Below are 26,105 nucleotides of genomic sequence, written 5' to 3' on the forward strand. Positions count from 1 at the left end.
GGGATCTGCCAAAACCCCATGTTGGCGTCCAGTTTAGTGAATATCATTGCTCCAGACAGCATTCCAAGCGTCTGGTCCACAGACGGGAGGATAAACTTTTCCCTGCACACCGCTTCGTTGAGAGGGGAGAGGTCAACACAGATCCGGATTTCATCCTTAGATTTCTTTGGTGCGACCACCATTCCAGAGCACCACTCTGTCGGCTGCTCAATCCGGCTGATGACTCCTAGCTGCTCCATGCGCTGGAGTTCCTGCTTTACTTTCCCCATCAAGGGCAGTGGGACACGGCGAGGCACTTTCAAAGACACAGGCTTGGCATCTGGTCTAAGCTTAATTGTGTACTGCTGCTGTACTAAACCCAACCCACCGCACAGTTTTGGGTATTGTTGTTTTACAGAGTCCAAGTCGATGCTATCTACTCTGGCTACCAGTCTGAGGTTAACTGAGGCGGGTCTACTCAGCAGAGCTGTGTTCAAGTGCTTCACTACATAAATGTCCTCTGTGGTGCGTTTATCTCCACTTTTCAGTATTTCTCTGGCTACACCCACTACTGAGAGAGGTACACGGCCTGGCCCAAACAGTGCTTTATTACCTGGGGTGAGGTTGTATGCGGTGTCACCGCATATCTGTCTGTACACCTGCTCCGGTATGACAGTAACGTCAGCTCCTGTATCAATTTTAAACCTCACATTAGTATGCCTTACTTGTAAGTCTACAGTCCATGCATCTTCTCCTGCATCAATGGTTCCCAGGAATATGTCGCCATCTTCCGTGACAGCACTCACACTTTTAGTAGACTTGCACACTTTGCCATAATGCCCTCTCTTACCACAGTTGTGGCAGTCTGCATTCTTTGCTGGGCACTGGGACTTAGCATGCAGATTTCCACATTTGGGGCATGATTTATGCTCAGCTCCTGATTGTGCTTCGTGCTTGTCTTTGTACTGTTTAGCTGGCTGTCTTTTATTTTTCCATGCTTGCTGCTTTGCTTTCCTTGTGTGGACAGCATCCACTGTAGTTTTAATAGCATGTGTAGCATCTCCTCTCAGATCTGTTTGTTGCCGTTTAATGTCCTCTGCTTGTCTAACCATATTAATGGCTTTTGCCAGATCCAACCTGCTCTCCATCTGCATTTTCTGTGAAAGCACATTGTCTCTGATGCCGACTACGATCCTGTCCCTCAACAGTTCATCGCGCAGTGCCCCGTACTCACAATCTTCAGCCAGTGCATATAAAGCAGTAATAAACGAGTCTGCAGATTCGGACGGCCCCTGAACTCGCTGGTTAAATTTAGCCCTTTGGTAAATCACATTTTTCTTCGGCACGAAAAAGTTTGTGAAGCCGTCTCTGACAGAGCTGTACACCTCTTTCTGATCGGCGGTTAAAGTCAGCCCTTTTAATACGTCATCTGCCTCGTCTCCCATGCAATATATTAGCGTGTTTACCTGGTTAGCATCTGTTGACTTATCCAGGTCGCTAGCCACTCTGAAGCGCTCGAACCGTCTTATCCATTTTTCCCAGTCATGTGGCTTTGAAAAGTCGAAGGATTCCGGCGGGTTTATTGAGAACGTTGCACATGTTTTAGCAGTAGGCTGTGGAGGATCGTCCTGTTCAGCCCCGGCCGCTTGCTGTGCTCGTTGCGAGTGCGACATGCTTGCTAACCTTGCTTAACATTAACTTCTCCACTTGTCGGTTTCCTTCCTCCTCTTCTCATATAATGTCCGCTATCCTTTTCCTTACTGTAGCTCCACTTCTGACACCATGTTGTGTTGGGTTCTTATGATAAGAATAAAGACGTAGCCGGATCTATTCACATGGATCCTTTATTCTTTACTGCTCAAACACTGCGCGTCTCCACCCTCCTAGCCCCTTACTGCCACCTAGTGCCCTGGCAGTGTAACAATATTATAGATCACACCACAACAGAAACGGAGGCTGGCATGAGCGGCTTTATTCCGTGCTACCATCTCTGGCGCACAATGAAAGAAGTGAAGACACCTTATCACTAGACCACAGATATGTCTCCATTATAATATCATTTTCTGTGTGACATGCACATTGACAACAACAATGCAACCTTGTTTCTGCAACAACGTCTGGTGTGTTTGCATTTTAAGTGGCATGAGAAAGGGACATATAGGCAGAAAAGCTATACAAAATCCAATCAGAGCGGTCAGACTAAACAGATTTCCAGAAATGAGATTTGAATAGGATTTCAAATAAGCTTTTTTCATGTAATTTTTGCTAAATATGATTGGATTCCAATCAGATATGCACAAAAAATTGGACTGACAGTATGAACAAGGCTTTAGTCTTCCCAGCCCCTCCCTCCCTCCATCTCGTACACCCTTCAGACATCACTCACCTAAACTGTTCCTTGTTGTTTTTTTATGCTCCATGTAGGTGTCAGCAGCCGCCTTTCAGAGGGGGGTGGTGTAGGGATACAGTCACGTATATGTATTTCTTTTCCCTTTGGTTCCTGTTGTTACTTCTCTGTGTTTACTTCCTGTTCCCTTAATTGCCTTAGAAACGGATTTGTTCCTTGTTGTCTCCCCCATTGCCCTGTGTATTTATATCCCCTGTTTAGTTTAGTCCTTAGTCTGTTCTCGTCATTATTTAAGTTGGTTTTGGATTTGTTCTTGTGTTTGTTTTCTTTTTCTTAATAAAAGACTGCTGCAATCAGATCCATGCCTTTTCTCGCTTTGATTAAATCAACCGTGACACAGTGATTATGTGTACACATCTGGCAAGTTAACTCCTTCCAACAATATATAAACAATACCTTGCAATACCTTGCAAATGAAAGTCTAGCCACTGCATTTAAAAAAAAAATTGACCACCAGATGTCCTCAGCATCTTCAAATTTATTTTGTATTACCAATTACCATGGCTGTTTTAAAACTGTTCGGCTGTTCAGCCACTAAATCAAACACAAGGAAACTACAACAGACAGTCAGGACTGCTGAGAGAAATATTGCTGCCCCCTGTAGCCTGACTTCGTCATACTCATATTCTAGTCAGAATGTGAGTCTGATACTGCTTCATAGGGCTTTGATTATGAGGCGTGTTTTAACCGAACCAGGAAAAAAAAACATCTGCACTCAATTGGATAGACCTACAACCAATGAGAGCAACGCAGTAAGTCAACTACTTTGCATAGCACAGTTGTCAACTACAGAACTCAAATGCACGCACGCTGGAAGAAGTAAAATAACGAGTGTTGCTTCTTTTACTTAGTTCTCTATGAGTGCGACCAAAGGAGAAACCACAACGACCACAGGGCTTTCATTGCGTCCCATCTTCTTAGTGACCATCGGAGCCAGCTGATAAATTAAACTTTTGCCGAATCCCGTGGGAAGGATGGCAAACACATCTTTCCGATCGACAAATGCCTTGATTGCAGTTCTCCGTTCGTCTATTAAAATGAATGCGCTGTCGATTTCTTTTACAACAGACGCGATAGCGGAATCTATACATCTCAGTTCTCCAGCTGCAGTTATCTCTGAGGGAAACCAGTTAAGCGCTCTTTGTCTTGATAACGTGATGATTACGTCCCTGCAGATCATCTGTCCATCATCGTATAAAGCCCACCCTGGCAATTTGATTGGCCCGAACATTTTTTGACTGATCATAATTACTCCTCAATGAAGCGAGTCCAGACCATAGACAGTATAAGAAGTGGACAGAGCCATCTCATTGGAACTCAGTTGAGACAGTTGAAGCCCATTTTTAGCGATTTTTGAGCACTTCCGTTCCTGACGCGCAGACTCAAACCGACTCAAACTAAGCTCGATGACGTGAGCAACCTGTCTGACAGACGTTAATCTTCTAGTAGCTGTGCGTGAAAATTGCCAACGTTAATCTTGCAGAGACGGGGAACTTGAGCAAAGAGTTATTTGGCGTGAGTGAGCAGGAGTAAGCAGGGGCGTCACTAGGATTTTAATTTTAGGGGGGCTAAGCCCCCAATATGATTTTTTTTTTTAAAAATTAAAAAATGTAACACTTTAGTTTAGGATCTAAAGATCACTATTAACCATTTTCATTACGATGCAAAGGCACGGTTTTATAATAACTGTGGTCCCTAATGTGAGGTAGGGCAAATAAGGGGGTTCAGGGCCTCCCCGAGAAAATTTTGATTTCTCTGATCTATGTGCATTTTAAGATGTTCTGAAGGCCAAAAAACTTGGATAGTGGGCAGCTGATTATTTTTCTCTCCTCATCAGCATCACACTCTTTTTCTCTTTGTTTTTATCTTGCCCTGTCTCTTCCCCTCCTAAAGCTGAGCTTTGACTGATATAGGCTTTTCATTTTTGTCTGTCAGTGAAGAAAGTAAACATAGGGTCAATTGATAGGTTGATTTTGCCTGAATCATTTTCTCAGACGCGTTTATTTACTGAAAGCTACTAAAGGTAATTAAGTTTATTAAATGCATTCACAATATGTAGGCTACACATTTATTATTGATCTTATGCCTAATACAGGGCCGTAGACAGGGCTTTAGTCACAGAGGTCCTAAATTTGAGGTTGGTAGGGGGTTCAAATTTTTTATTTCTCTGATATTGTCAGGTTGTAGCAGGCTGCTGAAGACGAGGACACGGAATAAGCGATATAGATATTTATTAACAAACTTGACTTCTATAAACATACAAAAACAAAGGGAAAGGAACTCCAGGACTTCAAAACATACAACCATACGCGGACGACGACCAACAAACACTGAGGGAAAACACAGGGCTTAAATGAACAGGGACTAATGGGATGATTAACAGAAAACAGGTGCAGGGAATTTCTAATCAGACATGGCGGGAAAACTAACAGGACTGAACCAAAAGTCACAAAAGACGGGGGAAACAAGATCTCAAAACAGAACTAAACACATTGAAACCGTGACAGTACCCCCCCCTCTCCGAAGGCGCGACCTCGCGCCGTATAACATCCAAAGGGGTGGGAGGGTGGGCGCCCTGGAGGCTGACGAGGGCATGGTGATGCAGGGACAGGAAGCCTCCAGGGCGGAGCTGGTAGCTTGGGGAACCGGGGTGGAACCGGCTGTGGACGTGGCCATGGCGGAGCTGGATGTGGGCGTGGCCACGGCGGAGCTGGGCGTGGGCGTGGGCGTGGCCACGGCGGAGCTGGACGTGGGCGTGGCCAGGGCGGAGCAGGACGTGGGCGTGGCCAGGGCTGAGCAGACGAACCCTCGGGCGTCCAGGGTGGAGCTGTCGGACCCTCGGGCGTCCAGGGCGGAGCTGTCGGACCCTCGGGCGTCCAGGGCGGAGCTGTCGGACCCTCGGGCGTCCAGGGCGGAGCTGTCGGACCCTCGGGTGTCCAGGGCGGAGCTGTCGGACCCTCGGGCGTCCAGGGCTGAGCTGTCGAACCCTCGGACGTCCAGGGCGGTGCTGTCGGACCCTCGGGCGTCCAGGGCGGAGCTGTCGGACCCTCGGGCGTCCAGGGCGGAGCTGTCGGACCCTCGGACGTCCAGGGCGGTGACGACCCTTCGGACGGCCACGGTGGTGAAGACCCTTCAGGCGGCCACGGTGGTGAAGACCCTTCAGGCGGCCACGGTGGTGAAGACCCTTCAGGCGGCCACGGTGGTGAAGGCCCTTCAGGCGGCCACGGTGATGAAGACCCTTCAGGCGGCCACGGTGATGAAGACCCTTCAGGCGGCCACGGTGGTGAAGACCCTTCAGGCGGCCACGGTGGCGAAGACCCTTCGGGTGGGCGCCCCCCCAAAATTTTAATGGGAAACTTGACAGGACAGGGGGGATTCGGCAGCAACGAGAGTCTTGGGCTGGGCAGGACCAGCAGTGACGAGGACTTTGAACTAAGCAGGACCAGCGGCAAAGGAAACTCTGGGCTGGACAGGACTGGCGCAGGATCAGCGGGCTCTGGCGCAGGATCAGCGGGCTCTGGCGCAGGATCAGCGGGCTCTGGCGCAGGATCAGCGGGCTCTGGCGCAGGATCAGCGGGCTCTGGCGCAGGATCAGCGGGCTCTGGCGCAGGATCAGCGGGCTCTGGCGCAGGATCAGCGGGCTCTGGCGCAGGATCAGCGGGCTCTGGCGCAGGATCAGCGGGCTCTGGCGCAGGATCAGCGGGCTCTGGCGCAGGATCAGCGGGCTCTGGCGCAGGATCAGCGGGCTCTGGCGCAGGATCAGCGGGCTCTGGCGCAGGATCAGCGGGCTCTGGCGCAGGATCAGCGGGCTCTGGCGCAGGATCAGCGGGCTCTGGCGCAGGATCAGCGGGCTCTGGCGCAGGATCAGCGGGCTCTGGCGCAGGATCAGCGGGCTCTGGCGCAGGATCAGCGGGCTCTGGCGCAGGGCTCTGGCGCAGGATCAGCGGGCTCTGGCGCAGGATCAGCGGGCTCTGGCGCAGGATCAGCGGGCTCTGGCGCAGGATCAGCGGGCTCTGGCGCAGGATCAGCGGGCTCTGGCGCAGGATCAGCGGGCTCTGGCGCAGGATCAGCGGGCTCTGGCGCAGGATCAGCGGGCTCTGGCGCAGGGCTCTGGCGCAGGATCAGCGGGCTCTGGCGCAGGATCAGCGGGCTCTGGCGCAGGATCAGCGGGCTCTGGCGCAGGATCAGCGGGCTCTGGCTCTGGCGGGCAGGCGACGGGCTCAGGCTCTGGCGGGCAGGCGACGGGCTCAGGCTCTGGCGGGCAGGCGACGGGCTCAGGCTCTGGCGGGCAGGCGACGGGCTCAGGCTCTGGCGGGCAGGCGACGGGCTCAGGCTCTGGCGGGCAGGCGACGGGCTCAGGCTCTGGCGGGCAGGCGACGGGCTCAGGCTCTGGCGGGCAGGCGACGGGCTCAGGCTCTGGCGGGCAGGCGACGGGCTCAGGCTCTGGCGGGCAGGCGACGGGCTCAGGCTCTGGCGGGCAGGCGACGGGCTCAGGCTCTGGCGGGCAGGCGACGGGCTCAGGCTCTGGCGGGCAGGCGACAGGCTCAGGCTCTGGCGGGCAGGCGACGGGCTCGGGCTCTGGCGGGCAGGCGACGGGCTCGGGCTCTGGCGGGCAGGTGACGGGCTCGGGCTCTGGCGGGCAGGCGACGGGCTCGGATTGGCTGGACGGAACCAGCGGTGCAGGCTTGGCTGGGCTGGACGGAACCAGCGGTGCGGGCTTGGCTGGGCTGGACGGAACCAGCGGTGCGGGCTTGGCTGGGCTGGACGGAACCAGCGGTGCGGGCTTGGCTGGGCTGGACGGAACCAGCGGTGCGGGCTTGGCTGGGCTGGACGGAACCAGCGGTGAGGGCTTGACTGGGCTGGACGGAACCAGCGGTGCGGGCTTGGCTGGGCTGGACGGAACCAGCGGTGAGGGCTTGACTGGGCTGGACGGAACCAGCGGTGCGGGCTTGGCTGGGCTGGACGGAACCAGCGGTGAGGGCTTGGCTGGGCTGGACGGAACCAGCGGTGCGGGTTTGGCTGGGCTAGACGGAACCAGCGGCGAAGGAAACTCTGGCACTTCTGGACCGATGAGAGGAGGAAGATCGGTGAAGTCATCAACCTCGTAATTAAACTTAACTACGCAGGGAAGCTCAGGCTCGATGTCTCCCACGGTCAAAGTTGAGCCGCTCAACCAAAGGGCATGGTCTAGGTATTGAGCCAGGGAAAAGTGAATCTTCCCACCTGGCAAACAAGACCGGATAGGTTCATTTAACCCTATCCTAAAAAAGTCCTTTAGAGCCACATCATTGAAGTCCACCAGCTGAGAGCGTTCACAAAACTCTCTTACATAATCCTCTATGGTGAGGTCTCCTTGGCGCAGGTTCAGGAGAAACAGAACTGCTGGATCCATACCGTCAGGTATCTGTTTCCTTTTTGTAAGGGTTGGTCATTCTGTCAGGTTGTAGCAGGCTGCTGAAGACGAGGACACGGAATAAGCGATATAGATATTTATTAACAAACTTGACTTCTATAAACATACAAAAACAAAGGGAAAGGAACTCCAGGACTTCAAAACATACAACCATACGCGGACGACGACCAACAAACACTGAGGGAAAACACAGGGCTTAAATGAACAGGGACTAATGGGATGATTAACAGAAAACAGGTGCAGGGAATTTCTAATCAGACATGGCGGGAAAACTAACAGGACTGAACCAAAAGTCACAAAAGACGGGGGAAACAAGATCTCAAAACAGAACTAAACACATTGAAACCGTGACAGATATGTGCATTTCAAGACGTTTGAAGACCAAAAAAGGATAAGAAATAGCTTTAAAACCATGTCAGTGGGCAGATTATTTGTCAATACCTGCTCTCTTCTCATCTCCATCACTCTTTCTTTTTTTCTCAGTCTCTTCGTCCCTTTCTCTTCCCCTCCTAAAGCTGAGCTTTTTTAATTTACTAAAGGCTACAATTTGTATTATATCCTCAATATGTAAACATTCATTATTAATCTCTTGTGCCTAACATGCTGAAAACGGCTTTGTTAATGTTTCTTGTAAACTAATTATTACATTACATGAGTCACGTTACAGCCTATTTTCAGTTCAAAATGGCGAAATTAGACAAAACTATATTAGTTTGCCTGATTATTTTTTGTCATTCGTTTAACATTTATGACCTAAAAAAAGTAAAATATGAAATGTTAAGTTTAGCTACTTACATCTTATCTCGCACTTGACCGTACGCGTCGAGTCACACTGTTAAAATTCGCGCTCAGCAGCGTCTGTGAACATAAAGCCTGCCTACTTTGATTTGATTGGTCATCTCAAATATTCTGACAATGACGAGCAGTGACAGACCAATGAGGCTCAGATGAACACACATGAACACACACACACACACCCTGTCCTCTGTTTCTGACGTGCTCTCTGTCGGCGCCGCTGCGGATTGAAGATGAAGAACGCGCTGAATCTGATTATAACAAGACTGAAGCGAACACGAATTTGTGTAGCCTACATTAATCTCACATTTTTAGGGGGGCTAGGCAGAAGTTTAGGGGGGCTGAAGCCCCCCTAAAAAGGGCCTAGTGACGCCCCTGGGAGTAAGTATTCCGTTGCTTTTATGGACTCATTATCTATGGGCTTTTCCCTTGATGGGACGTCCCCCCGATTGCCTGCGAGCTTCTCCTCCTGTCTGTACGGTAATTTCTGTACAGCGCGACAGAGAGTCGAGTGGTTATGACGCAATCGTTAGCCTATTTTTACAAGATCTGTTTCTACGGGGCCATAATGTAACATAGAAGGTAATGGAGCCCTTTATACATTGTCGTGTTTCTTTAGAAATAAATAATGGACAAATGGAGTCTTTAAACGCCTCAGATGTAAAGTTATTCGCTGTCAAAGTGACGCCAAAATGAATGGGAGTCAATGGAAATGCTAACGCAAGTGAAGTTCTGCTACAACATGGCAGCACCCGGCCGGCTTCAACTTCCGGTCGATGGATTACCCCCTTGGTCCAGACCGAACTTTCCGACCAAAAAATGTTGTGGGCGGGGTTCGGGCTGGCATCCAGGCTATGCCCCCTGCCCAACCTCCAAGAATTTTACACCTCCAGAATGAGAAAAAGGGCTACAGAAATCACTTTGGACCCCACACACCCAGCTCACTTTATCTTTGAACTGCTGCCATCTGGCTGGAGAACTGAGAACCCAAACAGCCAGGCACAAGGACAGCTTTTTCCCTTAGGCAATCTTCCACCTGAACAGTTAAAACTGCCAAAAGGGTCTCTTCATTGTTCATAGTGACTATAATATAAATATATTATAAACCTATTATCTACCTCTATCATTCTACTTTCCATCTGTACATACTACACTTCCATTTTGCAACTCTAAATCTGCATATAGCATATCTGTATATATAGAATTCTGTCCATTGTCAAAGGATTTAATGATAGCTGTCATCAAGCTATTACAATACTGAAGTCCTCTGAGGCTAACTTAACTATTGTGAGAAGCAAGGTGGCGCCAATTACCTATTCTGGTTGTGTTTGTATGAGAGAAAGAGTAGGAGGCCGCACAGTGACTTAAGACAATTGAAAGTAGCACCCGTGGGAGATCGGTTTCTGTTTCACAAGCCTACAGCATACCCTGCATCCAAATATGCCTACTTCCATACTAAATACTAATAGTTTATGAAAAACAGTGTGTACGCAAAGTAGTACTATGTCCAAATTCATAGTATTAATAAAACAATAGGCAAAACGTCCCCGGATGACCTACTACTTCCGGTGAGAATAAGAAGTGTGCATCCACTGGACACTTTGCTATCCCATGAGGCAAGGATGTGAATAGCAGTGAAGTGATGCAACTGATGCTGTTGGTCACATGACAGTGACAATATGGCCAACACAGTCTCATCCCAAGGCGTCATCTAACTGACGCTTCTGACCATGCGTCAACATGCCGACGCACACACCACCCCCCAAACGTCAACATGAGACGCTCATCCTCGGGCGTCATCAAATGCCGCGCACCCTTTAGCGTCAGTTAGATGACGCTTCTGTTATGGGTAGGTTTAGGTCTGGGGTAGGGTTAGGATTAGACCACTAGGAGGCGCGTCTCATATTGACGCTCAAGGGGTACCCTGTGCGTCGGCATATTGACGCATGGCCAAACATGGTCTAAAGCGTCAGTTAGTTGACGCCTTGGGTGTGAGACTGGGCTGATATGGCAGATGTAGTGAGTTTGGATTGCATTCATACACACATTCATACTATATATTATAGAACACTTATTTAACGGTTGCGAAGCAAGTTTCAAATTAAATGTAGTAGCCTACCTACTAGTAAAAGTATGCAATTTCAGACACAGAGATAGTGTGACCACGACTTTAATCGGATGATAAGTGATTATTCAATGCAAATTACCAATCATAATCAACCATTCAAGAGAGCCGTGTTATAAATAAAAAAACTCACAGTGCAGAACTGTTTCAGACATTTAGCATCTGGTTAAACTTTACATTGTGGTTATGAGTAACAAGACAGATTTTTCAGACACCGTGCAACTTTTTAGTGTGCTCGCAAAATAATTAAAGGAGAACTCCGGCGCAAAATGAACCTTTGGTCTAATTACACATTGTTACCTAGTCAACCGTTATCTGAGATTTGTTTTCATGATTATCGAATGTAAATAGTTTTATCTCTAAAAAAAGTTTAGCCTATAAAGCTAGTATAACGCTAGTATATTGGGCATAGTGTAATGACAAATAAAAATCGCTTGTTAATACCACTAACAAGGCTGAAAATAGACCCACACTAACACGGTAGCATAATGAGGGTCCCTACCTTCAAACCGAAGCATTGAGAACTTTGTAAGTGTACAGACAGTTTAATAAGAAGATATTTTAAACATACAGTCAACTTCGTGTATACAGGCAGAAGCCATCTTTGAAATACAGCCTTTACCAGTCGATCTACGAACGCCGATCCAAGTGCGCTGGTGAGAATGATAAGGTGAGCGCGAACAGTAGGCTTGGATCGGCGTTCGTAGATCGACTGGTAAAGGCTGTATTTCAAAGATGGCTTCTGCCTGTATACACGAAGTTGACTGTATGTTTAAAATATCTTCTTATTAAACTGTCTGGACACTGTCAAAGTTCTTAATGCTTCGGTTTGAAGGTAGGGAGCCTCATTATGCTACCGTGGTAGTGTGGGGCTATTTTGAGCCTTGTTAGTGGTATTAACAAGCGATTTTTATTTGTCATTGATCTATGCCCAATATACTACCGTTATACTAGCTTTATAGGCTAAACTGTTTTTAGAGATAAAACTATTTACATTCGATAATCATGAAAACAAATCTCAGATAACGGTTGACTAGGTAACAATGTGTAATTAGACCAAAGGTTCATTTTGCGCCGGAGTTCTCCTTTAAGATTTAGGGAGATATTTTTCTTTGATGTAATGATTGCAATTAAAGAGTATGTGCAAAATCTATGGAAAACTTTCAAAAAAGGAGAAAAGTGACAAAGAACAAACTACGTGGTCAGGATATAGAGGAAATTCAGCTATCATACAGTATCATCATACAGTAAACTATGTATTTTTCTGACATATCACTGAGAGTGAAACTTGAATCTGTTTCACTGTAAGCATTTGAAAAATATGTTTACACTCTATTGTTGTAGTTTTTCATGTTTGTTCCAAAAGGGAAGTTGTTCATTTCTGAAGCCCATTGTTTGCAGTATTTACAACGAATTATAACATCTTTGCCAAACATGGTTGAATACATCATAAAATGCAACAATATACTTATTTAAATGCAAGGCTAAAAAAATGAAGCACCAGTTTATTTAATAAAAATAGACACAATGATTAGGTCAAAGCTGTTACTAAAGCTTCTATAAAATGTATAATGACTAGAAATCTGTACTGACAAACTATCGAAGGGATACATAGGAATTATCTATTTTCTAAACAATATTATTGTTTTGTGGCAATAATAGCTCTCCTGAGCCGTATCCAGAATCTCTTGTTACTCAAAGGGCCCCTTCTCCACTTCAAGTACGTGTTCTTTTTCAGATGCTTATGAAGACCAAACACTTTCTTAGTCTTCGTCTCTTCCACATCTTCCAGAATGACGATGATGATGTTGGCATTGCGTTCCATCATAAACCGGGACTGAGCTAATTCAAACTCAAAGCGACACCAGGCGCTATCAATGAAGTGTTGAGACACAACCACAATGACTTTGCGACTGCCCATTATTCCTTCATCAATAATGTTGGACGTGATAGACTTCCCTGCTTGAAAGTCCCGCATGTGAAGGCAAAGATGAATAGGTGGAACACCGTTCTCCAGATTCTCCATCAGTTCATTCATGACCCAGACTTCATCATAGCTGGAGAAAATCACAAATGCATCATAGGAACATTCTTGTTGTCCAGGTGATCTGTAGCCTCTCAGAAGAATCCAGCAATACTGAAGATAAAACTGGTACCTATAAGCCAAGACTGATAACACAACTACTAATGAAACAAAACATAATGATAAAACAATTGTGAGTCTTTTCTTTTGCACACAGCTGTCAATGTCAAAGTCCACTGCTCTAAAATCTGAGCTTAATGAAAAAGATTTACAGAAAATATTTTCTGGTTGCTTCAAAATGTTCTGATTTTGGATGATCCACAAAATAAAATCTGTCTGGGAGCAGGAACAGTCAATGGGGTTGGAGGACAAATCAAACTCTGAAAGGTTTGCAGGCAACTTTTGGAGAACATGAAGTGGGATGCTAGTAATGCTGTTTTTATCAACATAAAACGATGTTAATTGTTTCAGGCTTGGGTGGATAAGAAAATCTATAGTCATTAAATTGTTTCCTCTCAGATTCAAAAGTCTAAGTCTTTGGAGATTTTTTAAAGAGCTTGGGTGTAACTCTACAATACGACAGTATGACATGTCAAGGTGCTCTAGAACTGTGAGATTATTAAATAAAAATCGTATTACATCACCCTGAAAAATACTTCCTGCCATCTTGAGAACCTTAAGACTGCTCAGTCCATAAAAGCAATTTATTTTACCGAAAGTGATACTTGAATAAGAAACATCTAGATACCTCAAATACTTCAAGTTATAAAGTGAAAGGTATCCCATACCTACAACCCTTGTATGATGGAAATCTAGAATCTCAAGGGAATCAAGTCTATCAAATGCTCCTAGATCAAGATCAATTTCTGCATTTAGACTCAAATTCAAATACCTGATTTGAGGGGTGCCAGATAAAAGTGTTGTGCAGCATCGTTTTAATGTAATTCGGTTCGCACTTAGATCCATAAATTGAAGCTTAGGCATGTCTATGAAGGTTGCAGCATGAATAAGATCATTGTTGTGTGTAATTACTAGTTTTTCTAAAGTATGGAGATGTGAAAGTTGTTTACCTGGCAAAGAATTTAAGATATTGGAAATCAAGTAAAGCTCCTTGATTTCATGAAAAAATACATACTCCATTTCACCAATTACACCATTCTTCACGACCACATTTGTGGCATTAATCATACAGCGAAAGACAGAATATGGTTCACTAGGCCTTTCATTAATATAATAATATATTTCCTGGAAAAAGATAGAGCAAAGGCCATCTAAAACATCAGCATCTGAGAACTGAAATTTGAAATCTCCCCTGTACTTTCCAAATAACAATTTTTTGACATTAAGACCATATAGAGCTTTTAGACCAACTTTCTGAGTAGCAAATGAAACAAATGCAGATCGAATATCCAGCTCTCTGAGATAAACATCTTTGAAAGCTCCTGGTTCAATGTGTAATAATGGATTCCTAGAGAGAATCAAAGTCATGTTTCTGCCAATCTTTCTCAACACAACAGTGTGATCAGTTTTAATGATGGATATATTATTGGCATGTAGATCAAGTAAACTGAAATCTTTAAAGGAGCTCATAAATGGAGGGAGAGACACGGACTGGATGTTATTTGTTCCAACTCTAAGTTCCTGTAGCTTAGTAAGGTTATTCATTTGAAGCTGTAAGGACGCGAGACCAACATCCACAAGAACTAGTCTTTGTAGATAATGTAAAGAATTCAAGCATCCAGGTCCAAAATATGCAATTGGGTTTCCCGTGAGAATCAAAGTAGTCAAATTCTTCACATTGTAGAAAGTATCATTTTCAATGTGCTTGATGTGGCATCTGAAAGTAAATACATAAATTCAATATTATTTATAGAACAAGACATTATACAACAAGACATTTAGTTGTAATAACATTGCTTACCTTGACAGATCAAGGACTCGTAGAAAAGACAAAACCGGGAATACCGTCTTCTGTAAGTGTTTCAAAACGTTAAAACTAAAATCCAGAATTTGAACTGATGGAGAAATAGTTGGTGGTATGTAGCTGAGGTTTCTTCCCATGCATGAGTAGTGCAGATTCTCGGTAATCTAAGGTTCATTTTTAAGTAAATGGTTAAGTAAATGTTAATATTTCACAACAGTAATGCAGAACACAGATTTAAATTCAGATTTAAAAAAAAAAACTTACTTTAGTGCATGATTCTCCAGCACATATAGAAAAAAATATCATGAAAGCACTTACAGTAAAGAAACTCATCTTGAGTGATCTCAACCGCTCATACAAATTTGAGCCAGCCTTGTTTGAGATCATTGAATATGAGGAACGAATGCCATGGTTTTCAACAATGGGGAACTATGGGTGAAAAGCTTATGCTTAATTTGTTAAATCTTGAATGAAGAAGTACCTTTCTGAATAGATGAATTGTAACATATTTAATTGCCTCTACAATTCATGTAAAATGAATAAGGATTATTTTATCTGTCCATTTATTTGTATAGGCAACACTTTTATTCAAAGCACTCTGGATCATCTGAACCTGAAAATCAAGCAGTAGAGATTGCATTGCATTGCAGAAGAGAAGTTTTGAGTTAAAATGTGTCAGGTTTAGAGCTGTGCATAATCAGTTAATGTCTGATTTTCCTGATGTTATAAAGCATGAATCTGCATGAACAGGCAGTTGTTGAGATTCTGCAAAGTTGAACTGTTTGTTGAATACAAAGTACTATTTTTCAAGTTAAATATTCCGTTATTAGCTATATCTTTTCATACAATCATTGCATCACAGGAAAATGTCTTTGCTAAATCTTGTTGGGCTATTTTGCATGCTGGAAATACGTTTAATTGGGGCATGTGCACTACGCAGTTTAAAGCAATTTAACAGCTGCTATATGCATGAAACAATCCTGCATGGTGAGTTTTTACCAAGGGGGTAATCCATGGACCGGAAGTTGAAGCCAGCCGGGTGCCGCCATGTTGTAGCAGAATTCACTTGCGTTAGCATTTCCATTGACTCCCATTTATTTTGGCGTCACTTTGACAGCGAATAACTTTACATCTGAGGCATTTAAAGACTCCATTTGTCCATTATTGATTTCTAAAGAAACACGACCATGTATAAAGGGCTCCATTACCTTCTATGTTACATTATGGCCCCGTAGAAACAGATTTAGTAAAAATAGGCTAACGATTGCGTCATAACCACTCGACTCTCTGTCGCGCTGTACAGAAATTACCGTACAGACAGCAGGAGAAGCTCGCAGGCAATCGGGGGGACGTCCCGTCAAGGGAGAAGCCCATAGATAATGAGTCCATAAAAGCAACGGAATACTTACTCCTGCTCACTCACGCCAAAGAACTCTTTGCTCAAGTTCCCCGTCTCTGCAAGATTAACGTTGGCAATTTTCACGCACAGCAGAGCTACTAGAAGATTAACGTCTGTCAGACAGGTTGCTCACGTCATCAAGCTTAGTTTGAGTCTGCGCGTCAGGAACGGAAGTGCTCAAAAATCGCTAAAAATGGGCTTCAACTGTCTCAACTGAGTTCCAATGAGATGGCTCTGTCCACTTCTTATACTGTCTATGGTTTTTACATGTATTTATTGTTTCCAAAGGCCAGCATTGTTTAATTGCTGCAATGGGAGTGCCATGTATGTAGGCTTAATAAAACCAAAATTAAATTTTTAGTCGGCTTTTTACCCAGCCCTTCAATCACAGTGGAGGAGGGGCGGAACAACTTTTATTTATTTTAGCAAGAAGTTAATATTGCTGGTCTCGGAGTAGGCCATGTCTGTACCAGATGACATCCACAGACTACCACAATATTAATATGAAAAATTATGCTTAGAGGAACATTTCGTTCACCTTTGGTCTACCAGGTAAGCAGAATAGCAACCGTGTCGGGTAAACTTAGTTAAAATAAGTTTATAAACATAAGTTTAAATAAACTGAATAAAAGTTAAACTAACTTATATTCAGCAGTTTATACGAAAAACGATAGTAAGATTCAAAACGAAGCTAAACTGAGTTACAATCACAAACCACTCAGCAGAGGCAGACAGGAAACGGAAATTCCCAGTTCATTCGCGGCTGCGTTTAGTCATTAATTTATTCATCATTAGTTGCTGAGTCTTGCCACTGCATTTAGACGTTTTTTGACCAGCAGATGTCCTCATCGTCCTCACATTTATTATTACATTTTCATGACTGTTTTAAAACGTTTTAAGTTGACAGCATGACTCCAACATCGTCCATGAAAAATGACTTATGTGGCTATAACATAAATACTGTATAGCCTATGAATTAGTTTTCATATTTCATATTCTGCAGTTTCATATTAAACCCGTATTTTTTACATGCCAAGACTTTGATTGGTTGGATCTGAAACTGCAGAAGTAGCCGACACTGCTACTCCAACACTCGTTTCATAAAAGAACAGCAGATAGATTCAACATTAGGCCTACAAAATTAGGCTACTAATAGATCAGAGAAACAGATTAAAATAATTTGAATTAAAAAGTTATTGTGACTGAGGAGCCTGACTTCCGTTTTAAAGCATTTTACTGACAGAATTCTGCAAAAAAAAAAAAAAAGATTTATGGGAAATTTGAAAATCAACATGCACAGCACTGAAGGTGGATTTTTACTGTTCACCGACCTTTAATTCGTTCAGTTAAAGAGCGGTAAGATATAGGCTAAGATAGGCTACAGTAGCTAAACATTTAACTGTTTTATAATAGAAATGTTAAACGACCGACAGTATCCGAGACATACAAACTAATCATTTGAAGCTTTAAGGACGCGAGACCAACATCCACAAGAACTAATCTTTGTAGTGTATGTAAAGAATTCAAGCATCCAGGTCCAAAATATGTAATAGGGTTTCCAGTAAGATTCAATTTAGTTACATTGTAGAAAGTATAATTTTCCTGCAAGTGTTTCAAAACATTAAAACTGAAATCCAGAGTTTGAACTGATGGAGGAATACTGGGTGGTATGTAGTAGAGCTTTCTTCCCATGCATTAGTGCAGCTTTTCAGTAATGCAAGTTTAAAATAAATAACAGCAATAATAAAAAATAAAAAAACAGATTCACATTTAGAAAACTTACCTCAGTGCATGATTCTCCAGCACCTATGTAAAAAAAATTTTTATGAAAGCACTTATAGTGAAGAAACTCATCTTGAGTGATCTTGAGATTTTCTCCACCTGTCCTACAAAAAAAAAATATAAAAATAATTCTGAAACAGTCTCGTTTGAGTTCATCTTGAATTTGAGTGACAAACAAATGCAATAGGTTTAACATTGGGGAATTTGGGGCAAAAATACAACATCAAGAGAAGTAGGCATGTGCTTATTCTGGTAAAAAGCAATTTCCAGAATATCCCAAATGAATTAACAAAAATAAAATGTTTAAAAAGAATTGAAAAACAACATGTTTTGTAAAGAAAATTACCTGAGATACACATATAAACCATCAATTATTAACACTGACATGCTGTATATTGTTTGATCTCCAGTAACATTTCCAAACTATCACCAACAAGAAAACATGTGACTGACTGCTCAGTTGAAAAACGAATGGCCCTAATCTGAAATTCAGATTCACAATAGCTGTAGAGTAACAGTGCTGATGGTGTGGATTAGTAATACTTTAAAAGGTACACTACGTAACTTTTGCCACTCTAGCAGTTAATTAACAAAACTGCATGTGTCGTGGGATATAAAATCCTCTGTTTATGTATATGACGAGTCACGCAGGTACTAGGCTACTCCGCGGAGGTTGTACTCATACTCGCTTATATACATTTTGGGAGAAAAAAAAAATTACATAGTGTATCTTTGAAAATTAAGAAAATACCTACATGTGTAATCTTGTAATTAATCATTGACCAATGATGAATACGATCAACCAGCAAATGGCCCTGGACACAAATCTAACAAGGTCAATTATAGAATTATTGCCAACTTGTGTCAGAAACTTGAGTAACTCTGCGTCAGCAATAACCTCACCAATAATGAGTCTCTTAATCTGATCTTATCTTCACATCAAAAAATAAATAACAAAAATAAGTAATTGAAGGTACAATTCCTTAGTGAAGGTGTTGAGGTTTTAGCCATTTCATTCCATTTATTGGATTTATTTTATCCCCTCTAAATATTAAATCATCAATATTGTATCATCCTTAATGACATGATAAATCTCCTTTTAACAATGTTAAATTCACTAAAGACACTACATACAGTAGACCTTGATGGATGCAAGAAGGTACTATAAAAAAAACTGTATGAACCTGTTGATAGTCAACAACCTTTATTTATCCATATATGTGAGCCACTCAAAGATGGGGGAATAGACAGATGGGACAAGAATAGACCATTATAGAGGGCAATCAACATATGGATCAATGGCATTGTAACTTTCTTTAACCTCTAATCTATAAGAGGCTTGTTGACAGTAAATTAAAAGACATAGGTAACAGCGTAAACACTCATGTACAGAGAAGCAAAAAAAAAAAAAAAAAATCATCAAATTAAAACATTGATTAGTATGTAAAGAAACAAAAAGGGAGCGGGAGCCAAAACCTTTTTTTTTTTCTATTATAGCTCAGCATACATTTCTACACAGCATGCAATAAGGCACCTAACTAACACAATGAATAAACCTATGCTACGCGATGAAGCAGATTTGTTATCCAATGGAAAAGAATGAGAATAGTTCTGATACAATGTTCACTCCCATAAAAACAGTATTCCTTTCATTTCCCTTTCAATTACCCAAACCTTATTAAAAAAATACATCCATTTGTAAAAGATTTTCTCCATACACAGAACTGTAAATAGAAAGCACAAACCAATGGATTAAAGTGAGAAAATGAATCAAACTATTAAAAAAAAAAAGCAAGCTATATTTTGTATTTGCATAAAGTATACACAATCTATTATTATTATTTTTATTATTAATCAATGTTGATACTCTATACACTGCTGTCCCAGTTTCACAATGGCCGAGTAAATCTTAAATGCGCGGTCAGCCACTGGTAGCAGGGAGAAGCACTAAAGATATTTAGGGGAACACTTAGGGTGTACCAAGTTTGCCTTGTATAACAAAATCAGCTATATAATTCAGTTGTCCATTGAAAACTGGCACCATGAAAAGTTAACCAAATTTCCCGACAGAAAAATGTATATATTACCTGATTTTATTGGGTTGACTCTTTATGAACAAGATCTATTTTTCTTGATGATGTAGAAGATTAGATTTCTTGCCCCTCACCTTTGTGCATGAGCGAACTTCACGGAGTTATGCTGTTTTAGGTTACAGACTCCGTTGGTTTGCAACGTAAGGGGTTTGATTATTAATACAGCCTTTATATTTAACAGGACAGCTTGTTCAAAACTAGCGACATCCCACTTCACTGTCAAGAGATGGATAAGACTAACTGGATCATACATCAAAAAATGCTCCATTTTCAGAAAATTACAGCACTACTTACCTATACATATCTATATAAAAGAAAATCAACATATATTTACACATGATACCAGTTTCTCAACCCATTAATGATGCAGAGATGGTTAAAAGATACAGACTAGGGGAGTGAATCGTTGCATCTAGACTATTTGCTTAATTGTCTGCCACTCAACCGACTTGACCTAATACTCAATTTCAAGATTGTGCCAGGCTTCCAAAACCAGCTTAAAGCACAAGTCAGTGATGATGGAATCTCAATATGTTTTGTCTATGGTTTTAATCAAACACCAAGTTCCAGAATTACATATGTATCTAGTCATGTGCACATTACACAGGGGATTTCAGTGTCAATCATACCAAATTCTAATTTATTCCTCTTTAAAAAGTCAAAGGACTTGATTTTAGAACAAGTTCCCTTAGAGCAGGCCCACACTGACTTTCTGGATTTTCTTGCATCTTTAGCCAAACCCTTTAACATTACAAGCTGGCCTGAATCATTGGATGAATGGTAGCACACCACTTGTGGTGGAAAGGGAAACAAGATTATTGGTCAATGTGAATTCTGTGATGCCTAGACAGAGAGGATGAATGATTGAAACCCTTTCCACACTGAGCGCACCTATATGGTTTCTCACTCTGAAGAATTCTCTGTTTCAAGATGGTAGTGTGGGGGAATCCCTTTCCTGTAGCAATAGCACTGTAAGTCGACTTATCCTCCAAATGAACCCGCTGGTGCCTTGCGAGAGATGAGGGATGATTGAACCTCTTCCCACATTGAGCACAGGTGTAGGACTTTCCATCAGAATGAGTTCTCTGATGCCTGGATAGTGATGATGAGTGATTGAAGCTCTTCTCACAATGGTTGCAGCTGTATGGCTTTTCACCTGCATGCATTCCCCTCTTCATCGAAGTATCAAAGGGGAAATCCTTATCGCCCTGGGCATACATTTTGGCCTCCAAGTGGACCTTGTGGTGCCGTGACAATGAAGAGGAATGGTTGAAACCCTTGTCGCACTGAGAACACCGGTAGGGCTTTCCACCCTGATGGACCAGCTGATGCTTCTTGAGGTGACGTTTCCTGACAAAGCTCTTTCGACACTGGGTGCACTTGTAGGGCTTCTCTCCTGAGTGGATTCTCTGATGCTCCCTCAACGTGGCCGCGGCGGCAAAACACTTTCCACACTGGGTGCATCTGTGCGGCTTTTCACCAGCATGAGTCTTCTGGTGCTGTTTAAGATTGGAAGCCGTCGTAAAGCCTTTCCCGCACTGAAGACATGTAAATGGCTTGTCGTGGGCATGCAGCTCCTGATGTTTTTTGAGATGGCGTCTGCGCACAAAGCTTTTTCGGCATTGGGTGCATTTGTAGGGTTTGTCATCTGAATGCATTTTCATGTGCTCCCGGAGAGTGATGGCGGCAGCGAAGCTTTTACCACACTCCGAACATCTGTGCGGCTTTTCAGGAGAGTGCATCATCTGGTGCGGTTTCAAGTTGAATGCATCAATGACTCCTTTACCAACCATCTCAAGACCAGTGGTGTAACTTTTCTCTTTCATGTGAATCCTCATGTGACTTCTTAGGCTGGCTTCAATAGCAAAGCTCTCACCACAGTGGACGCAAATGTAGGGGTGAGTGGCTTTGTGGATTTCAAAGTGTTCGTGCAGATCAGACATACAGTCAAAAATCTCACCACACTCACTGCATTGCAGGCCATGGGCTTCGTGGATGATAACGCCATTCTCTGACTCCACCGTAAGCTCACCTCCATGGTCAGACTCCACCTTTACAATATGTTCTCCACCACCCATCTCTGTCTTTAACAGCACCTCACCGAGCAAATGCTCATTGCCTTTTATTTCTGCACTGCTGAAATACTGATGATGATCGTGGTGTATTTCAGATTTAATATAGTCATGGTCCGTCTCTGTTACCACATCCACGCAGGTCACTGCCCCTAAATCACCATGAATGGCCTCCAGGTCAAGCCTTTTGTCCTCTTGAGTCATAATCTCAGTCTCCGCTCCATAATGCAAGTCACCAACTTGAGTATGGGCTATGACACACTCAGATCCCAATGTATCGAGACCTGGTGTGTCACAGTCAGTCTCTGACTCGGCCATCAGGACGCACTCCAGCCTGACGACTTCCGTCTTCCCGGTTAAGTAAAACTTAGCGTTGCTCTACGAGCACCGCTTTCTTGCAAAGAAACTTGAAGGGTTGCCTGCCGCAGGCTCACTCAGTTATTGAGTCAGGAGCAGTCCTGCCTGCTGGAAGAAGAAACATCTTTAAACTCTGATAATGATAGAGAAACATTTCTGATGAAAACATTTAGGCAGACTTTCAGCTTGATCTTACTACTTGAGAAACATTAACAGTAAAAATAAGGTATGCAAAACATACAGACTAAAGTAATTATCGTGAAAGTAATTAGCCTAATCAAGAAATGAATTTATGCTATTTAATGTAACAAAGATAGAAACAGCTTCAACGAAATGGGGAATAACCCAGATTAAATGTCTAGCCGTAAACTTGAAAAAAAAAAATCAAGAGACAACAGAATAAAATGATGCATAAACAAATCCAAAAATCAACATCATTCTAATATAGAAAGAGTGTTGCATAGATGAACAGAACTATGAACTGAGCTAACTTTATATACATTATAGTTTGCAAAAAAAAAACTCTTTAAAAAAAATGTAAACATGAGCCTAATCTAGAAACAACCATAAAGCTAGTTAGCAGAAATATCAGTAGCTACAAATTGGCTAAAGTTAGCCTATGGGTAGTTTATATTAGGCTAACTTGACAGGCTAAGTATTCATGAATCTACAGTTCAGACATTTAATTTTCTCAAATGAGCTGCACTGAATCACAGCTAACTCCTTTAAACATGACTCATATATAAAACAAACTAAACCCCATGTTTACAATTTTCACATACTGCTGGTTTGTCACTGTTGGCTAGGTTAGCTGGCTAAATAGCTGCTAGGTAGCTTTCTTGAGCATGCATTATCAGCTAACTAGCTGGCTAACTAGCACTATAGCTTTATCATAAAATGATACAGGATCGAGAAGCTGACAGACTGCCTTTAGTTGCGGGACTTAACTTGTATTTTTTTAAGTCATACATACACTTTTTAGTGCCGTACAGTCACGTAGAGACTACAGCTACAAGAAAATACAACGAGTTTAACGGTGGGCATCTTGTCCGCCGGAGGTTGGAACAGCTAACTAGCTGTAAAATGGCCGCCGCGACTAGCTTCCGCCCCTCACGCAGATACAATACGCAACGTGAGGAAACGCAAATAAACCAGGTCATAATAATAGGTTAGTTTGATTGCTCGCTGCGAAGCTCTGCTGCCATAGCTCTAAAAACGCAAGATTATCATGACATAAGGCAAACTGCTCGAGTTAAGGGCTAATCTCAGATGTACGCTATTCGCGAAAGCCCGGGAAGGCGCCCCCCTTCTTACATAACGCGTTTTTGTTTTGTGGCGTCGAATTAAAAACAAAATAAGTATGTGCTCAACGTCTTTTGTGGCTATGTGCTAATCTTGAAATCATCCGAATTAATTGACACGAGCACCGCGTTGCTATAAGCGGTGCTTATCATGCTATAGTCCTAGCCCATTTTTAGCTGTGTGAAACAAACATGGCCTGTCGTCCTGCTAAGCTGCCTCGCTAGCGGAACACTAGCCGCCTCCGCCGCCATTGCTACAGAACACCTCCGAACTTCGTGACGTCCACAATTCATCGGTAAAGCTGACCGAGCGCCACTTATCCCAGTGTGCTCAAAAATTGGTCAAGCAGCTTATGCTACAACGTATGGTGTAACGTTAATTAAATCACAACATTGTATCAAATATAGCACGCTAGTTAGCCAGCTAAGTAAACTTGCAACGGTATGCAAAACCTTGACGCACATACACATTAAACGGTCATGTATAAACGTATTTTAAAAAAAAACATGCCCGACCTCTTTGCCCGTTAATGGCCTTTTTGCGAGATGCGCTCCTGGTAGTCGCGGCGTAGTCAACGGCCTGAAGATCTTCGTTTTGTTGCGTCTGTACTGCCTGGTTGCGGTTTGCACTCTGTCACTCTTTCTCTCTCCCTCCCTCCGTACGTACGTAGCGGGATGGCGCCGCGGATCATCTGGCGCCAACTATGTTGGAGCGCATGAGCAAAAAAACAAAGCAGTGAAGAAACAAGCGCTCGACCACCCCCTATAGTCATGGCGGATGGCTCCTTCGCCTTCCTATAGTATCCAACCTTTTTTTACAGTCTATGGTCCCAACCAAATTTTAAAAATAAAAATAGGTCAACACTTTACAATAAGGTTCAGTTTGTTGATGCATTAATATCATGGACTAACAATGAACACTTCTGCCATTTATGTTCAATAAACAGAATGTTTAAATGTGAATAAAAGCCTAAATTCAATGTGTTCAATCTGTCAGAAATTTTTGACTAAACCGCTCTATTCATATGGATTAGTTTTACGATCTCTTTATGAACTTTTTGAAGCGCCAACGCTGTAGTTGAGTAGCTGTCACTGGAGGGACAGAAAGCATTATAAATATATTCATTTGTGTTCTGAGGATGAACAAAAGTATTGTGGGTTTGTAACGACATGAGGGTAATTAATGACAGAATGTTCATTTTTGGGTGAACTAACTTAAAATGTAATTTTTGAAATGTCATGGGTAGCTCATCTGACAGAAAAAAACCTGTCCGGTTGTAAAACCACTATTCAATGAGGTTAAAACATGGGTAGCACATCTTGTCATATGGGAAACACCTATAAAGCTGCCCTGCCACCAGGGCTAGCATATTTTGTGAGGCAGGAATAAACACTAATCCTAACATTAAAAGGATGACATAATGTGGCCAAACTGTTCCCACTGTGATCAGATACCACTAGGGTGCGCCCTTTCCTTTAAAAAAAGTAATAAAAAACGAGGACCATTGCTTGTTGACAATGTCTGATAGAAAAGGGTTGCACTGCACATTGTATTGGTATTTTATTAAAAAGAAAAACACCACACCTTGCTTTAAAACTAGCTGATTTGTTATTATTTGTCAACATTTTAAAGAATTTAAAACTCTTGAGTGCAACGAATACAATACAAACTGGCTAAATAATACAGATTCAATGTCACTGACCTCATAAATAACAGTGGTTTGTAACCTACAGTATGCCTGTGCTGTCTTTTATGAACACATGCAGGAAGGCTTTGGCCTTTGTTCTCTGCCAGTGAGGCTGAATGAAACATGACAAAGTCAGCCATCATTCAATACCTGTCATTCAGAAACCCCATCTGTTCAGCTCCTGCCTGAACCTGTAAAGCTCAGCCTCCTGGTTAAAAGTGCTGGAATCAAACTGTATGTGGCTAGAAATTAATCTGAAATAGTCGGGTACACATCCCAATACTTTGTGTCTGTATCATACATCTAACAACACTAAGCTATGGCTCTACTTGCATTTGTCATTATGAATGTTGGATAAGCTGCAGGTCAATCATGAATTTTTCATGACCGTCAATGGCATTGTAAAGGTAAGCTTTGTTGTAGCAAGTCAACTGACAAGACCACAAGTGACATTTTGATGAATTAAAAGTATTCATCGCCATTCAACTGTACTGGAGGTCAAGCCGTTCATTTGTAGAGTACAGATGAAAACTTTCAAGCTAATGTGAGGAACTTGGAGATTTATAGATGTAAATATAAGCTTCAGAGTTGGATTATTGTAAGATTAAATTGAAATGTTTTCTTAACAAACATTGCTTAATTTAGAAATTACATTAAATGAAATAATTGGGGAATGATATTTTCATGTCATTACATGAACATATGGCTTCTAGTACACATACGCTTATTTGTATTGCTGACAGATTT

At 42.7% G+C, this 26,105-nt stretch overlaps 2 protein-coding genes across 4 annotated transcripts; both read right to left on the minus strand.

Annotated features, from left to right (window-relative positions):
* Positions 1–12,277: 12,277 nt before the first annotated feature.
* LOC130083095 (toll-like receptor 4) lies at positions 12,278–14,920 on the minus strand. Its single transcript, XM_056248070.1, has 2 exons — positions 14,664–14,920; positions 12,278–14,579 (listed from the first exon to the last, which is right to left on the minus strand). The coding sequence occupies exons 1-2, from the start codon at positions 14,801–14,803 to the stop codon at positions 12,359–12,361; spliced, it is 2,361 nt and encodes a 786-aa protein (XP_056104045.1). The 5' UTR covers positions 14,804–14,920; the 3' UTR covers positions 12,278–12,358.
* Positions 14,921–20,470: 5,550 nt separating this feature from the next.
* si:ch211-198a12.6 (uncharacterized protein LOC563253 homolog) lies at positions 20,471–24,345 on the minus strand. 3 transcript variants are annotated; one of them, XM_056248071.1, is made up of 2 exons: positions 24,187–24,345; positions 20,471–22,474 (listed from the first exon to the last, which is right to left on the minus strand). In XM_056248071.1, the coding sequence occupies exon 2, from the start codon at positions 22,328–22,330 to the stop codon at positions 20,756–20,758; it is 1,575 nt and encodes a 524-aa protein (XP_056104046.1). In that variant the 5' UTR covers positions 22,331–22,474; positions 24,187–24,345; the 3' UTR covers positions 20,471–20,755. The 3 variants fall into 3 exon arrangements, with proteins under 3 accessions (XP_056104046.1, XP_056104048.1, XP_056104047.1); XM_056248073.1 differs by having other exon boundaries at positions 20,471–22,477; XM_056248072.1 differs by lacking the exon at positions 24,187–24,345 and adding an exon at positions 23,343–23,898 and having other exon boundaries at positions 20,471–22,477.
* Positions 24,346–26,105: the final 1,760 nt, after the last annotated feature.

Source organism: Rhinichthys klamathensis, unplaced genomic scaffold (genome assembly GCF_029890125.1).
Source record: "Rhinichthys klamathensis goyatoka isolate OS25496 unplaced genomic scaffold, OSU_Roscu_1.1 h1tg000053l_1, whole genome shotgun sequence".
Classification (NCBI taxonomy): Eukaryota; Metazoa; Chordata; class Actinopteri; order Cypriniformes; family Leuciscidae; genus Rhinichthys; species Rhinichthys klamathensis.